Source organism: Lepidochelys olivacea, assembly GCF_965140295.1.
Source record: "Lepidochelys olivacea isolate rLepOli2 genome assembly, chromosome: 4".
Lineage (NCBI taxonomy): Eukaryota > Metazoa > Chordata > Testudines > Cheloniidae > Lepidochelys > Lepidochelys olivacea.
In genome coordinates, this window is record NC_140414.1 from 7,439,524 (window position 1) to 7,456,084 (window position 16,561).

At 52.8% G+C, this 16,561-nt stretch overlaps 1 protein-coding gene across 1 annotated transcript; it reads left to right on the forward strand.

Annotated features, from left to right (window-relative positions):
• Window positions 1-409: 409 nt before the first annotated feature.
• On the forward strand, window positions 410-15,494 carry DUSP4 (dual specificity phosphatase 4). The gene is made up of 4 exons (XM_084626889.1): window positions 410-830; window positions 9,980-10,116; window positions 10,906-11,125; window positions 11,651-15,494. The coding sequence occupies exons 1-4, from the start codon at window positions 452-454 to the stop codon at window positions 12,034-12,036; spliced, it is 1,122 nt and encodes a 373-aa protein (XP_084483015.1). The 5' UTR covers window positions 410-451; the 3' UTR covers window positions 12,037-15,494.
• Window positions 15,495-16,561: the final 1,067 nt, after the last annotated feature.

Here is a 16,561-nt window from a genome sequence, read left to right on the forward strand (position 1 = left end):
GAGGCCCCCGGCCCCGAGGGCCCCCAGCAGAGCAGAGGCCCCCGGCCCCGAGGGCCCCCAGCAGAGCAGAGGCCCCCGGCCCCGAGGGCCCCCAGCAGAGCAGAGGCCCCCGGCCCCGAGGGCCCCCAGCAGAGCAGAGGCCCCCGGCCCCGAGGGCCCCCAGCAGAGGAGCCGTGCCCCGCGCCCCCGGGGACAGCGGCCTCGCACGGCGCCCGCTCGCTCGCCCGCCCATCCCCCCGCGGCCCCATTCACCAGCCGGCGCAGCGCCGCCCCCTCCGCCCCGCCCCGCCGGGTTTTGTGAATGGCGGTGACGCGAGGCGGGCGGGCCCCGCGCTCCATTCAGCGGCCGGCGCGCGGCGGCGGGGCGGGGCCGGGCGCTGTAAAGGGCCGGGCCCCAGCGCCTCCGCCAGGGCTCCCGGCCGCGCGGCCCCGCTGCCCGCCCGCGCGCGCCATGGGGGAGCTGCGCGAGGTGGAGGGCAGCGCGCTGCGGCGGCTGCTGCTGCGGCGCGAGGCGGGCCCCGGGCGCTGCCCGCTGCTGCTGGACTGCCGGCCCTTCCTGGCCCACGGCGCCGGCCACATCCGCGGCGCGCTCAGCGTGCGCTGCCACAGCATCGTGCGGCGCCGCGCCAAGGGCGCCGTCAGCCTGGAGCAGATCCTGCCGGCCGAGGGCGAGGTGCGCGCCCGCCTGCGCGCCGGCCTCTTCCCGGCCGTGGTGCTCTACGACGAGCGCAGCGCCCGCGCCGAGAGCCTGCGGGAGGACAGCACCGTCTGGCTGGTGGTGCGGGCGCTGCGCCGCGACACGGCGCGCGCCGACATCCGCCTGCTCAAAGGTGCGACCGGGGGGGGGGGTCTGTGTGGAGCTCCGTGCATGGAGGTGGGGGGCTGGGGGTGGAGCTCCGTGCATGGAGGGGGGGGGCTGGGGGTGGAGCTCCGTGCATGGAGGAGGGGGGGGGAGCCCCATGCAGCGGGGGGGGGGGCGGCTGGGGGAGTCGGGGTGAGGGCTGGGGGTGGATCCCCGTGCATGGAGGTGTGGGGGGGGGAGCCCCGTGCAGCTGGGGGGGGACTGGGTGTGTGTGTGTGGAGCTCCGTGTGTGGAGGGGGGGGGGAGCCCCGTGCAGCGGGGGGGGGCGGCTGGGGGAGTCGGGGTGAGGGCTGGGGGTGGAGCCCCGTGCATGGAGGTGTGGGGGGGGGAGCCCCGTGCAGCTGGGGGGGGGACTGGGTGTGTGTGTGTGGAGCTCCGTGCATGGAGGTGGGGGGGGTGCGTGGGGGGGTGTGTGGAGCCTCGTGTATGGAGGTTTGGGGGGGGCTGGAGCCCCGTGCAGCTGGGGGAGTCGGGGGGGGGTGTGGAGCCCCGTGCAGCGGGGCGAGGGGGGGGGGCGTGCACACATTGCAAGGCTCGCAGGGGGCTGAGTGTGACCCATGGGCCGTGCTGTATTCGTCGGCTGCGGGGCTGGCAGGCAGGCTCCGGGTGCCGTGCGGGGGGGCGGATCCTGCGTGTCCTTCCTTCCGTTCACACGGGCACATTCCATTCATTCTTTCGCCCGCCCAGCCAGCCTGCAGACCTGGGGGGGGAGGGGGATCAAAGGACCCCCCCCGCCGCCTTCCTTCCCCTTTGGGAGCTGGAGGCTGCCTCGGCAGCACGCCTGTGGCTTAGGGTGGGCCCGCGGACAGCGGGTTTATTGTCTGCTCCAGTTGGTTCCTGCCCGTTTGACCGGCCAGCTGTTGGGGAAATGCTACTGGTGACCTTTGCTTGAACCGCGAAGGCGAGTTGCAGGATTTTTTTTTTCGGTTTAGGTTTCCTGGTTTTCTCACCCACCCCCTTGTTAACATTTTACCGGGGGAGGCGGAACCACCGGAGCTGAGTGTTTGTGACAAAGATCAAACGGGATCTAGAAGCGCGCAGCCAAATTCGCTTCTGTTTGCGGGCGGGTGCGGTGGCGTGGCAGCTGGAATGTGCTTTTTGAAGGGGACTCTGCTTTATTCCGGGATAGAACCGTGTTAACGTTCCCGACTGCCTGGAATAATGTGCTGGTCTCAGGACAAAAGAAAACTGAGGCAAGGAGGATTTCATTTTCTCCACTCGTCTTTCTGTGGTGTTTTTAGGATAAAGCAATAATGTAATTAAAAAAAAAACCCCAAACAACCCTTCTTGAAGGGTTCTGGTGCCCCTGCGTGTCCTTTTTTTGGTCTAGAGTTTTGCAGTCAGACTGGGGGTGTGCTGATTTTGCTAACTAACAGGGTTTAATGATAAGAACAATGCTATAATTAGTCAATTCTCTGTGTCCAGCTTAACTGAACTACTAGGAAAAGAAAAGGAGGACTTGCGGCACCTTAGAGACTAACCCATTTCTTTGAGCATGAGCTTTCGTGAGCTACAGCTCACTTCATCAGATGCATGCAGTGGACAATACAATGGGGAGATTTTATAAAATGTAAATATAAAATCTCCCCACTGTATTGTCCACTGTATGCAGCCGATGAAGTGAGCTACAGCTCACGAAAGCTCATGCTCAAAGAAATGGGTTAGTCTCTAAGGTGCCGCAAGTCCTCCTTTTCTTTTTGTGGGTACAGACTGACACGGCCGCTACTCTGACACCTGACCTACTACCTTATTTTTCGAAGTATAGCCTTGACCCTGAGGTCCAAAGGGTCTCTTACAAGCCAAGCACGGGTTTTAGGATAAACCAGATGGGATCCACGTGCACATTTTTAATAAAATTTCAGGAACGTTGTTCTCCATCAAGCTTGATATTTAGAATATATTCTGTTTCTCTGGTGCTCTTCAGCTATGTCCAACTTTAAAGCAGACTGAGATCAGTGGGAGATGGATTGGTAATGACAGAACTACGCAGATCTTTAGACTGGGTAGATGGAACTAATTTGAATCAAATGAAACGTTGTTTTTTTTTTTTGTTTTTTTTTTAAAAAGTGTCCACATTGAGATGCTGGTGTGGCTGGGTTGCTGAAGGCAGATTTTGCTTGAGCAAAAGTCGTCTGAAGTGTGGTTCACTGTAGTAGAACAGACCACCCAGTTCCAGAGATTTATCAGCTGCTGATTATTTTTTTATAAACTGTCTGCCTCCAATAGTCACTATTTTAAAAGCAGACCGACAGTAATGACCATTTTTTTAAATAAATTTTTCTTCTACTTCTGTGTGTTTGGGTAAAGTGAGCCGCCAGTGGAATTACATTTTTGTCTTTCGGCTAACAAGTTTGAATCTGTTGGTTTTACGTAGGGATCTGTGTGTGCCATTAGATGGTGAGTCCGTTAACAGATTGGTTAAACATATTTGACATTTACGTTGTGCTAGGCACAGTAAAAACAGCGGCGCTTTTCTAAGACTAAACACTTACATAGCAATGGCATCTAGTATAAATGTGTTTGGTCTTTTTGCAAACGTGAAATGCTGGCTTGTTTGAATACCATGGCTGACTAGATTCACTTTTACATTTAAAAAAAATTGGGCCTGACTTGGTTTCTTGTCACTTGTTTGACTATGAATTATTCCTTCCTGTAAAACTTGACCCTTTGGTTCTCCAGTCTTAGATTATATGTAAAATCTCAAAGCTTTTTCACAAGAAAGACATGTTACACCTAAGGGTGTTTGTATGGCACTTGACATGGGGGTGAGGGTAAACTTTCTCCTAATGAAGTCAGTGGGAGCAATATCAGCCCCCCCATCTGTTAAGTTAAATTCACTGTAACCTGTCTTTTTTTAAGTTGTGCATGGGGTTACTGTTCGACTAATGGGAGTCAGGTGAGCTGACCTGTCGTATCTGCTGTAGAGTGAAACCAGGCTTTAAAGCAGTCATGCAGCTGGGTTAAGTGGAGTACAAGGAGATCCGAATGTCTTCCCAAACGCAGTGGCTAAATCACAATTAAGACCCAAGAACCTGCAGCTCCACAGGCCTTTCCCTAGACCACCCTGCCTGCCTACAGTTGCTGTAATCAAAGCTATGACATTCTTCTAGACCAGCAACTTCGTATTACTTGTAATCCCGCCTTGGGGTTCTGTCTGTCATGGAGTGCAGTGTTTTAATACACAGGCTGCCTATCAAGAAAAAGGGTTAGGGGAACATCATTCAATAATACGAGCAGCAGAACCTCCGGATGGAGTGAAATGTTAGCATCAGATTGTTAAATCAGGCAGCAAATTGTGTGTGTGGAGTGGGGAGGTATCCTTTCTCTCTGGCCTTGATCCTGCAAAAAAATCCCATTGACTTCAGGAGGGGGTGAACAGGGAGGAATTTAAGCGCGTGCACACAACAACCTGTTTGAGTGCTTTGCTGAAGCTGGGCCTGTTCCCACTAGGTGCACACAGTCAATGCAAATTTCCAGTTTTTTTACCAGTGCAATCAAACTTTAGAACTAAATCACAACCTTTATTGGGGATGGATGACATAAAGAATTGCACAGCCAAGACGCATAGCTCACAATTAACATGGCTTTAGGGCCAGATTCTGAGTACTTCATTGCTGTCCAGCTTCATTTAGGCTGGAGTGACTGAGAGCTGAATCTCATTGCATGAATGAATGAATCAATGAATGAGTCATTGCAGTCAATGGCAAAACAGCCTTTGATGTCAGTGGGGCCCGGATTTCATGCCGGGCCTGCCCGTTCCTGCCTGGAAGACAGAGGTGCCATCTGGAAGCTGACAGTGGGGAACAACCTGTGGCCTGATGCTATGGTTGTTCAGCTCTGTCCTCTGAGACACACACAGCACCAGTGTCTGTGGGAGTTTCCCCTGGGTGTGATGGCTTCAAGATCCAAGCCCTAGAGACTTAATTAAAATAGTCCTAAAACGTGAAAACTCTTCATAGGTATTAAACAAGAAGAGAAACCAGAATTCCGGCAAAAGGTAATCTCACGTGGGAGTCTAGCAGTTGTAAAGAGAAGGTGTTGTGTAACAGCCTCACCAGCTCACAGTGAATTGTCATCCTACCCTTTTCTGTTATTCCTTCCAGAGCATGAGTGTTTCTGTGAAGGCAGCAGCTGCCAGCTCCCCTGTTGTGCGGTGGCTGTTGGACAGTGGATGCTCTTCCATCTTCTTCTTGCAATTCTTTTTCGCTGCTGGTCATGCTACAGAGTCACACCTCAAAGGCAATGAGAAACAGGGAGAACCTGGGATCTAGAGAAATAAGGGTACATGAGGATGTGATGTGTTGATCTCCTCAGAGGCCTGAGACACCTGACGACTAAGCATACCGGAAATCTACCGAGTGCTGTATTTCAGTGAATGCCCTTCTAATATGGGGCAGGATGCTGGAAGGCGAAATGTAGGCCAAGTAATCAGTCTACTGGGTTTTATAGAAGTTGCCACCAAGGAACAGTAATTGCAAGGCCTGCAAACCCAGAACTGCAGTAGTCTGGCTGGGATGAAACACATCTGTGGATTAAGATTTCAGCAACTACCTTAGGATTTGTGGACAAAGTGGAGTGCCCCAAGGGTCGGTCCTGGGGCCGGTTTTGTTCAATATCTTCATAAATGATCTGGAGGATGGTGTGGATTACACTCTCAGCAAATTTGTGGATGATACTAAATTGGGAGGAGTGGTAGATACGCTGGAGGGGAGGGATAGGATACAGAAGGACCTAGACAAATTGGAGGATTGGGCCAAAAGAAATCTGAGGTTCAATAAGGATAAGTGCAGGGTCCTGCACTTAGGACAGAAGAATCCAATGCACAGCTACAGACTAGGGACTGAATGGCTAGGCAGCAGTTCTGCGGAAAAGGACCTAGGGGTGACAGTGGACGAGAAGCTGGATATGAGTCAGCAGTGTGCCCTTGTTGCCAAGAAGGCCAATGGCATTTTGGGATGTATAAGTAGGGGCATAGCGAGCAGATCGAGGGATGTGATTGTTCCCCTCTATTCAATATTGGTGAGGCCTCATCTGGAGTAGTGTGTCCAGTTTTGGGCCCCACACTACAAGAAGGATGTGGATAAATTGGAGAGAGTCCAGCGAAGGGCAACAAAAATGATTAGGGGTCTAGAACACATGACTTATGAGGAGAGGCTGAGGGAGCTGGGATTGTTTAGTCTGCAGAAGAGAAGAATGAGGGGGGATTTGATAGCTGCTTTCCCCTACCTGAAAGGGGGTTCCAGAGAGGATGGCTCTAGACTGTTCTCAATGGTAGCAGATGACAGAACGAGGAGTAATGGTCTCAAGTTGCAGTGGGGGAGGTTTAGATTGGATATTAGGAAAAACTTTTTCACTAAGAGGGTGGTGAAACACTGGAATGCGTTACCTAGGGAGGTGGTAGAATCTCCTTCCTTAGAGGTTTTTAAGGTCAGGCTTGACAAAGCCCTGGCTGGGATGATTTAACTGGGAATTGGTCCTGCTTTGAGCAGGGGGTTGGACTAGATGACCTTCTGGGGTCCCTTCCAACCCTGGTATTCTATGATTCTATGACATCGGACTTCCATCAGTAAAACTTAGAAACACCCACCCCAAGTGACAAAAGCTTTTTACCAACAAAAAGCGCCGCTGTGAACAGCGGTTTGTCGGCAGCAGAGTGCTCCTAACACTGCTCATTTGGGGGGAGGGGGGTGGATTTTTTGTTGGCAGGAGAGCTCTCCTGCTGACAGAGAGCAGCTACACTGCACACCGTTTAGTGGCGTAGCTGTGTTGCTAAAAGGTACATAGTGTAGAGACAGCCCTACTGTGGCTAGATTCCTGCAGTGATGATAAAAGAGCTTAGTTACATGCACAATATGGATTTTTAACAGAGGTCAACATTTACAAGGACTCAAAGATCATTAGTCTTTAAAAGAGAGAGAAATATCCCTGCAGGTAAACAGATGACATTTGAGTCCCTGCACTAGAGAGCCAATCAATAACAGCTCTGTTTTGTCTGTTCGTAGGAAAATATGAAGCCATCTGTGATTGACTATCACATGGACAATTATGAAAACCAACAAGCTGTTTCCACAGCATCATCAGATCTGTGTTTGTGTGGGTTTTCTTTTTTAATATCTGTAAGTGTGATACAGCAAACCCTTAATCACAGGGATAAGCATTGTCTGTCTGATTCCATAAACTGTAAGGCATGGGGGAACTAGGCCAAGAGTTAATTTTTAAAAAGCTCCTTTGAGCAGGGGACTGCAGTGTGGGAAAAGGGGAAGAAGACGACTTGTGATGAGGTAGAACAGCATAGATCCAGAGCTTCTTGACGACAATAAGCATCTGATTCCCCCCACCATCTAAAACCATACCGATCTGCTAGCAAAACCTAACTTGCATAGGTATAAGTGACTACACAAGGTGAATTTCACAGTTGCTCCACACAAGTGTAAATTATAGCATGAGATGCAAGGTAAACAGTCTGATTTCTCTCTCCCCGCCACCCCCCAGTCATTTATATAACTCTTGTTAGATCTGATGCTCAGCACAGGGTTGTGAGTTCATTTGATTTCCTACTTTCAAGTGATATCTTGGACTTGGGGGTGGAGAGGGTAAAAACCTTTACTCCAATGTGGTCCTCTTTCCAAACGGATGGAACTAGTGATCAGTGTGAATGGGAAGATAGGGTAGCAGGCCAATGTAGCTTGAAAAGAGAAGTCTCGGACATTGCAAATGTCACCTCCTTTAGACAGTGTGACAGAAGCTACCCTGTCATGGCCCCACCAGTTTAATTTTGAAAGCTGGCAATAACCTGTTTTCTGCTCTCCATTATCACTTGAGCTAGCATGCAACTGTTTTACTCCAGCTCTGTCCAGCTGGCTTTTCAGTCTCTGGAGTATGGTGCCTTTGAAGATGTGATGTTTTTGGGGTTTTTTGCCCATCAAAATTGTCAGGTTTTTCCCCCTTGGTATAAACAACTCAGAACAATTGCCTTTGCAAGGTTGTTCTTTCTTTTTGGAAACTCTCGCAGATAAGGATGGCAGGAAAGTCTCCTATTATCTACTCTGACAAAATCTTGCTGTCCCCCTCCCCTTCCAAGCTAAAAGCTATTTAATGGATCAAGAGGATTTTTCAGCCTGAAGACAGAGCAGCCTTGGGAAGGAGATTCTAGCACCCCTGAAAGAGTGAAGGTACTAGTTTGCTCCTAACCACTTCCCAGAGCTACACTAGTATTTGGGCAAATTTCTTTAAGCAAAATAAAATTATAGACGGGCTGTGAAATCTGGATCTGCCAGCTCGGTGGGGCAGGGGCTGTATTTCTGTGTACGTACCGCATGGAGCACACTCCTGGAGTCTCTGGAGACTGCCCTAGGCTGAGCGATTAAGAGTGATGATTGATAAATGAGCACTGAGTCTGCCCCACCTCTTCCCCAACTGTCATTGGTGGGGAGGGCTAGATAGGCTACTGCCGGGGCCACAGTCAGCTACTAATGCCCTATGCCAGAGATCCTCCGCCCCGCACTGACCTCATAGCCCCAGCAGCGTGACCCTCTTTCAAACACAGTTGGAGTCTGCTGGTGACTCCCCTTGGAAGGGTTGGGGTCACGCTCCACTGGTACAGAACATCTGCCACATCGATGGCAGGCCTGCCGAAAGCATCCCTTGAGAACGGAGGTTGTGACGCATGGTTGGCTGGCATCTGGTTCGGGTCCCTCCCTGGCACTCCACTGCTGTAGCCACAGGAAGTGCAGTGGAGCAGAATTCTGCCCCGTGTGGGATTTTTGTGTCGGGGGGCAGATCCTGGCGGCCAGGCTTGTGCCGAGGGTGTGAATGAGGGCATTGGCAGGGTCTGCGGCTCAGAACGGAGTCTCTGCACAGCTGTGCCTTGGACACAGCTCTGCTGCAGGGAACTGTCTGGCATGTAACGGCAGTCTGGGGCCCTTCCTGCAGCCAGGCTCGTGGGCGTGTGTCTTCTCATGCTCTGTGCATGGCAAGGGCAGTCTTGTCAGTCCCTGGCAATGTTGCCCTTTGAGTGCATGAACCCACACTCGCATGGAGCCCCATCCTGTGCCACTGACCTCAGTGGGAGCAGATAAGCGTTGGCTTGCCATGGTGCTGCAACCCACAAAATGGAATAATCCAAGACCGATTCTGTACTGGGGGTTACCCTCATACCAGGCACTAGTGTAAGGAGATCAGGAGAGGACCAATGATCTCTGCCCCTGCAGGGCAGGGGAGGGGACAAAATTCAACCAGTGTAAATGGCAACTTTCCTATGTGCACTGGGGGCTTGCAATGGTGGCTGGAAGGGGGCTGATCCCCCATGAGGACATGGTCTGAGCCCAGCATGGGTACCAGGATGGTGCTTCTGTTTACTTGCATTATAGAAATGCTGACACAGGGCTGGATTTTGCCAGCATGGTGGTTATTCTGTAACTTCCGTCCAGGGAGGGGGTAGGTATGCTGTGTGACCGACAGGAAGACACGAGGGGGTCTCTCCTCAGCTGGGATGAGGGACTGCTGGGTGGTGGAAACAGTCATGGAGAGCAGAAGTATATTGCTGAGACAGTGCTCACCCACCCCACCCCTTGGCTGCTGGATTTCAAGTGAGATGCTGTGTGTGCTGCCCACAAGGGCCACCCGGGGGCTGGGGAAAAGCTAGCCCTGAGCAGGGACGTTGGGAGCCAATGGCCCGATTCTGGAAAGTGCTGAGCTGCTGCAATGCCCTTGTCTTGGTTTTCCTGGAGCTGCTCATGCCTCTGTGGGAGCCCAGAGGAGGGGCAGAGCATAGCCCCTTGCGAGCTCAGATGCTCCTTAAGGTGAGGTGCCATGTACTCCAGGGGGAGCGCGGTCCCCCGGGTAGTCTAGCTGTCCTAGGCAACCCCTCCCCTGTGCACGGGTAGCATTGCCCTGAGAGCCGGACTAGGAGATGGAGACTAGAAATGGCTGACACCATCCCCTGGAGCCGTTTCCTTGCAGTAGTGACGTCTAGTGGCAAATGTAGAGCTGCCAGGTCTCTGCATTGTCGGCCCTTAGGCTCTGTAGTTGGCAGGGAGTGCAGGCTGCCTCCTATAGACAGATTTGTCTAATGAAATCGCTTTTCCAGACCCTTCATGCCTGTCTCTTTAATTGCAGGAGGCTACGAGAGGTTTTATTCAGAGTACCCAGAATTCTGTGCAAAAACGAAATCCCTGAGCAGCATTTCTCCACCAGCCAGCACAGAGCCGATCGAACTGGGGTGCAGCTCCTGTGGGACCCCCCTGCATGATCAGGTAGCTTCCCCATCCTTCAGCCCTGCTCGGAGCACCATGCTCACTGACCTTGGTCCCAGTGTTTAAAGGGTTTTCCCACATGCCATGAAATGTGTACCGCCCTGAGCGTCGGGGGTGGGGGTCTCTACAAGAGCCCAAACCACCACGTCTCCTGGCTCACCACTCGTGAGCCACATGGCATAACCTGACATGGACAGTGCGTGCGAGGTCCTGCTGTGTGCAGGACAGCATCTTGCTCTTTCAAAGGGTGTCCCCCGTGCTGTCTGGGGTCCTGGGTGGAAATAGTCCATTCCGACAGGGTTGTGCAGGTAACCCATTTGGGAAGGCCTGCTGTAACGAGTGCCGCTCTCGGCTCTGGGGACTGGTCTGTCATGGCTGTGTGCAGCCTGCCAAGCTGGAGCTGCAGTCTGCTGTTACGTGGGCCTGAATCAAGAGTGACTCTGGCTTCGGTGGAGACGCTTGAGATTCACACCAGAGCTGGGGGGTTTTATTTGCTCACTGGGCACCAGAACCTACATTTCCAGAAGCATGGAGTGATTTTGCATGTCTCTGTTCTTAGTGGCCGGGCATGAGACCCTGGGAACCAGGCCCCTTCAAGGGGCCCTGAGTAGGCCATTCAAACGAAAGATGCCCCAATTCCTGCGTTACTCTTGAAGATGCAGGACTTGCTGGCTTTTGCTGGTAGCTGGTCTCAGCCTCCTCCCCCTTCTGTGCATGACATTCTCCCCTGGCCTCCCAGCGATGTTCCCCCCCTGACAGTGACCTTTGTGTTGCTCTCTCCGGAAACAGGGAGGCCCAGTGGAAATCCTTCCTTTCCTCTACCTTGGCAGTGCGTATCACGCAGCCCGGAGGGACATGCTGGACACGCTGGGCATCACGGCCCTCTTGAACGTCTCGTCAGACTGTCCCAATCACTTCGAAGGACACTATCAGTACAAGTGCATCCCAGTGGAGGATAACCACAAGGCTGACATCAGCTCCTGGTTCATGGAAGCAATAGAGTATATAGGTATGTGTGCGCTGCTGGCTAAGCCTGGGAGCTGTGTGGTGGGCGTGGGGGAGGGCAGATACTAGGGTGGGGGAGGGCTGGCTTACTCTCACCCAAGGGGCTTCCCCTCTGGGCTAGGAGAAGTGTGCATTTTCCCAGGGCCCAGTGCCCCATCTAGAACCGTAGCGGGGCAGGCCCCCTGTCTGTTAAACACTGGTTTGGAAAGGTCCCCTTAAAGCACCCACTCACTTTGGGTGCCTGCTGTGGGCCAGCTCTGGGGCCTACTTTCCGGAGGGATGAGCACCTGCTGCCCAGTGGAAGGCAGGGGTGCTCAGAGGTACCTAATGGCAAGCAGCTGTATGGAGCTTCTGTCCCTGCTCCCCCATCACCTGGGCTTCAGGGCTGTGGCTGCTGTTCCATACAGATGTGGCCTCGTCTGACAGCTCCTGTCTCTTGTGCCAGTGGCCCTTTGTCAGCAGGAGGTGCTCCTGAGCTGTCCATTTGAGCGGGGTGAGCTATTCACAACTCCCTCCCTTCTGCCCCCAGACTCAGTGAAGGACTGCCACGGCCGGGTACTGGTGCACTGCCAGGCTGGCATCTCCCGCTCTGCCACCATCTGCTTGGCCTACCTGATGATGAAGAAGCGTGTGAAGCTCGAGGAGGCGTTTGAGTTTGTCAAACAGCGCAGGAGCATTATCTCCCCCAACTTCAGTTTCATGGGGCAGCTGCTGCAGTTTGAGTCCCAAGTGCTGGCCACCTCCTGTGCTGCCGAGGCTGCCAGCCCCCCGGGGCCGCTGAGAGAGCGGGGCAAGGCCTCCTCCACGCCAACCTCCCAGTTTGTGTTCAGCTTCCCGGTCTCCATGGGGGTGCACGCGACCCCCAGCAGCCTCCCCTACCTGCACAGCCCCATCACCACCTCGCCCAGCTGTTAGCACATGGCACTAACTACAGTACTGAGGTAGCACCTCCAGCAGGAGGGATGCTGACCTCACAGCTGCTGCCAGCCATGAGCCTGCAATAACTGACTGGCCTCGCTGGCCAGCATTGCCACTCTCCCCTCGACACCGAGCAATAACGGCTGGTCTGCCGCTGGCTTCGAGCTGCCTATGGGGGTCCTTGTTTTCGGAGAAACTCCTTACCTCATTTTTTTTTTTTTTGTTTTTAAGCAGCAAGGCTTGAAGTTGTGAATTCCACAAATCCTGACAATGTGTCTGACCAGTTTTGTTTGTTTGGGGAAGAAAATTACAATTTCCCAAAGTGCCTGGTTTTGATCCCTAATATTTCTTTAAAATCCCCCAAAACAAACACCCAGCAGAAATATTTTTAACCTGGGCAGGAGACTTCTGGTTTTAAAACATGGACTTGCTAAAAACAAAGTTGAGCCCGTGAGATTTATTGCAGTGATTTCCTCCGAGTACTGAACTGCAACATTTGTGCTGTCAGTGATTGTATAACCTGTCTGTGTGTTAACTATGAGCACAACAGCATGCAGGTCTCGAAGCAGCTAGAGAACAAATCCTCTTATCACATACCTGCAAGGACTGCTGTACCAGTCTCCTGTGTTGGGGGACAGGGATTAACGTGTGTATTTCCAGGCTGTACACAAGTGAGTTCAGATCACTCAGTCACTGCGCCATGGACTCTTCCGTTCAAGGAACAATCTTTGTGCGTGGTGGGTAGCACCTAGAGGTAGTATCCTGTCTCCTTCCTAGCCCTGCTTGTAGTAATGTATCTTACATCAGAAAAGGGTGGTTTCTTTACTTGGCGGGGCCAATGCTTATACACCTGCTTTGCACTCCCCACGCTCCTCTGGAACACTGTGTATATCCTGGCATGAGCTGGTGGGTGCTCTGTGCTGAGGCTCCTGGATGCTTGCTTGGGATCCATCCTCGGGGGATATAAGGGAACAGTGCCATGCTAGGAAGCCTGGGACCATGGCATGCTAATCAGTAGTTCATAAGCATCAGTGACAGTAGGGTGCTGCTCTGGCTGCCCCAGAAATGTTATTTCCCAAATCAGAATAGCCTTTTTATCCACTAGAGCAGTGTTCTTTCTCCATTAGGGAACAATCTTGGCAGCTGTGGCAGGGCAGGGTCACTGTCCTGTCTGGACAAGGGAGGCCTCTCGCACTCTGAATGTACAGTGCAGTTGGGTGTCAGTAGGTACCCATCATTTCAAGCCACGAGTCTGCAATGCCCTGCTCCAAACCCAGACTCAGGGCCAGTAATGAATCTGGCTGTACAAAGACGCTATCCTGCCTGAGACTGCATTTGCTGGTAATGTGGTTACTAGCTTTTTGTCCCCTTGTCAGTGTCCTTAGATTCACGCTAGCTGCATGCAGATCCTGGTCCCCTTGGCACAACTCCCATTTACTTCACTGAGATCTGGAGCTAACGAGGTACATCTGCACTACCCAAAAAAACCCAGGAACCCTGCAGCAGCAAATCTCAGAGCTCGGGTCAGCTGACTCAGGCTTGGGCTAGGGGCTACAAACAGCTGTGTATACATTCTGCCTTGGGCTAGAGCCTGGGCTCTGCAACCCAGGAGCTCTGAGCCTCATTGCCCTAGGTCTGGGTTTTATTTGTTGTGCTGTGTAGAGACACCCCCTGGGCTCCATGGCAGCAAGCCCCAAGCTTCCAGCCCAGCAGATTGAAATAAAAACCACAACCGCAGCTCATGGGACAATTTCCTCTTCTGTGTCTGGGATAGTGGACAACTCTGGCCACTGGGGGTCAGACACTTTTCACTGCAGACAGATCTTCCCTTGCCTTCCTGGTGGTGGTTATTTCTCTATGGGATTTGTGCCTTAGTTCTGTTGGGAACTGTCTCCCCAGAGCACTGCACCCCTGAGAACCATCAGTTCCCCAGACCCAAATACTGCTGGGCAAGCTGACTCCTGCCCTGTGGTGGGCTGCTTGTGGCAGAAGGAAGCAGTCCTGTTTGCCAAAATGGTATCTCAATAATGCCCCCACCAACCTGTTCTGAGCAGGGGTTTCTCTTTTCTTTTCAGTCCCCCTTAAACATCACCTTGGCTCCTGACGCAGCCTGGGTTGGAATGTCCTAAAATTACCCATTAAAGGAATACCCTAGTCTGTTAAATGAAGGTAGTTTGGCTCAAATGTTCAACAGAGGCAGCTAAGCTTCACCTCTGAGTTCCAGTCAGCGTTGGGTATGTGCATATGCCAGCTGCTTTTACTTTTGCATGTGCCAATGTCTTGCAGTCATAGCTTTGGGTTTTGGAAAATGTGTCCCTTTATATGTGCCACACCAAAACTGGTAACTCCTCCCCAAGCCAAGGCCTCAGTGATCTGATCAGTTAACAGATGGAGCACGCTCACCAGCCTGCATTGAGCAACACTGCATTTCACATCATTCCGCTCTTAATGGAAATACACCCTGGAGTCTGTGACCTCTTCCCTGTGAGTAAGGTTCAAAACTGCCATCACCTGCCCTTTTTTTACTACCATATTAACTGGTCACAGAAGTTCAGCGTTCGTAGGGGGGGAATCTATGCCCAGATTTGTTTGAAGACCATGTTTTCCAAAAGCAAGAAACCAAACACAGCCAGGCCTGTTGTGTCACTGGGTCTCTGTCTTCAAAATTTCTTCCATGTGGAGTGTGGTGGAGTTGAGCACCTTGCCCTCGGCGCCCATGCTGCTGATTCCCTAGTCCCGGCCCCTGGAGCAGGGCTGGGAGTGTAGCGAGAAGTGGAGCTTGCTGCCAGTGCCATGGGGGGGTGGATGGATGGGTGTAGCCCCTTGGCATCACAGCAGGTATTGTGAATTCCAGTGCCACCTGGCACCAGGAGGCTTCGGCCCTTCCTGCTCCTGGGGTGTCTTCACTGAGCTTGGGACCAAAGCAAGCAGGACCTCAGGTTAACACTTTAGCCACAAGATGGCAGCTCGTGCTGGTGGTGCTGGATGGTGCTCTGCCCATTTGGGTATGGCTGGCCTGGCCTCAATGCTCCCACCGTCTCATTGCTGGCCGGGCACACACATGGGTGTGGGTTTTTTGCTTTAGTGCTGGCTCCTCAAATGGCCACTGATCTCTTGTCCTGCACTTTAAGTAACAAAATACCGTGGCCCACCATAGGAGAGCATCCTTGCTTTTGATGATCGCACAGAATCTGTGCAGCCGGCTGCCCTCTCTGACCAAGGTGGCCACAGATCCTTCTCCAAGGGTACAGCAAGGAGGCAGCTTTGGATAAAATCTGGAGAGCAATGCAATAATTCCTGGGTCCAGCCCCCTCACTCACAGTGGTCCTGTTGCTACAGATGTCTGTATGTGTGTCAGATGTATATATGTATGTTTTTTTAGAAAGTTGACATGTTTGTTTTTATTTATTGCCTGAGAGATCATTTGGAGAAAAATAAATACATTTTCAACAGTACTGTCTGTTTCATACTCCTCCTACACAGCGCTTTATAACAGCAGATTTCAAAGCACTTCGCAAGGGAGGGTCAGTATTGTCCCTGTTTTACAGATGGGAAACTGAGGCAGGTGAAGGTCACTAAGCAGGTCAGTGGCAGAGCCATGTCTCCTGAATCTGGTGTTCCATCCATGAGGACCAGGATTCCCCTACAGCCGGGGTGGGCAAACTTTTTGGCCTGAGAGCCTCATCTAGGCACAGAAATTGTATGGCAGGCCATGAATGCTCATGAAATTGGTGTGGGGGTGTGCGGGCTCTGGGATGGGGATGAGGGATTACCTGGAGGGTGGGAGGGGGATCAGGGTTGGGGTTGGGGCACTGGAGGGGGTTGGGGTGCAGGCTCCGGGCAGCACTTTCCCCAAGCAGCTCCCAGAAGCAGCGATATGTCCCCCCTCTGGCTCCTATGTGGAGGTGCAGCCAGGCAGCTCTGCACACTGCCCTGTCCACAGGCACCACCCCTGCAGCTCCCATTGGCTGCAATTTCCAGCTAGCGGGGGCTGTGTGCAGAGCCCCCTGGCCTCCCCTACGTGTAGGAGATTGTGGGGGAGGGGGGGGGCTGGAACATGCTGCTGCTTCCAGGAGCCACATGGAGCCATGGGATGCATGGAGTGGGACAAGCCCTGGATCCTATGCCCCGGCAGGATCTCAAGGGCTGGAATAAAACATTTGAAGGGCCAGATGCGGCCCCCAGGCGGTAGTTTGCCCATCCCTGCTCTACAGGATTCAGTGGCTTTCTTGCGGTGAGCTAGTGAACAGGAGCAGCCAACAGGGATGTTTTGCAAGGGATTTCTCCAGTTGAAAGAGGCAAGACTGTGCTCCTGGGGGTGAGCTTGTCTGGCGGTTAGTTGATAATTGTGCACTCATTTGCTTACTTGAAGATTTCCGTATGGTCTGTGTGCTGAGCCTACTGGCCAGCTAGCCCAGCGGAGAGCTTCCTACCAAGGCTGTAGCCTGCTTGTAGCGGGGTGAGCACCTGCTCCAGGCCTGAAAGGGTTGGAAAAGCCCTGCAGAGGGCTGGGGCTGGGAGC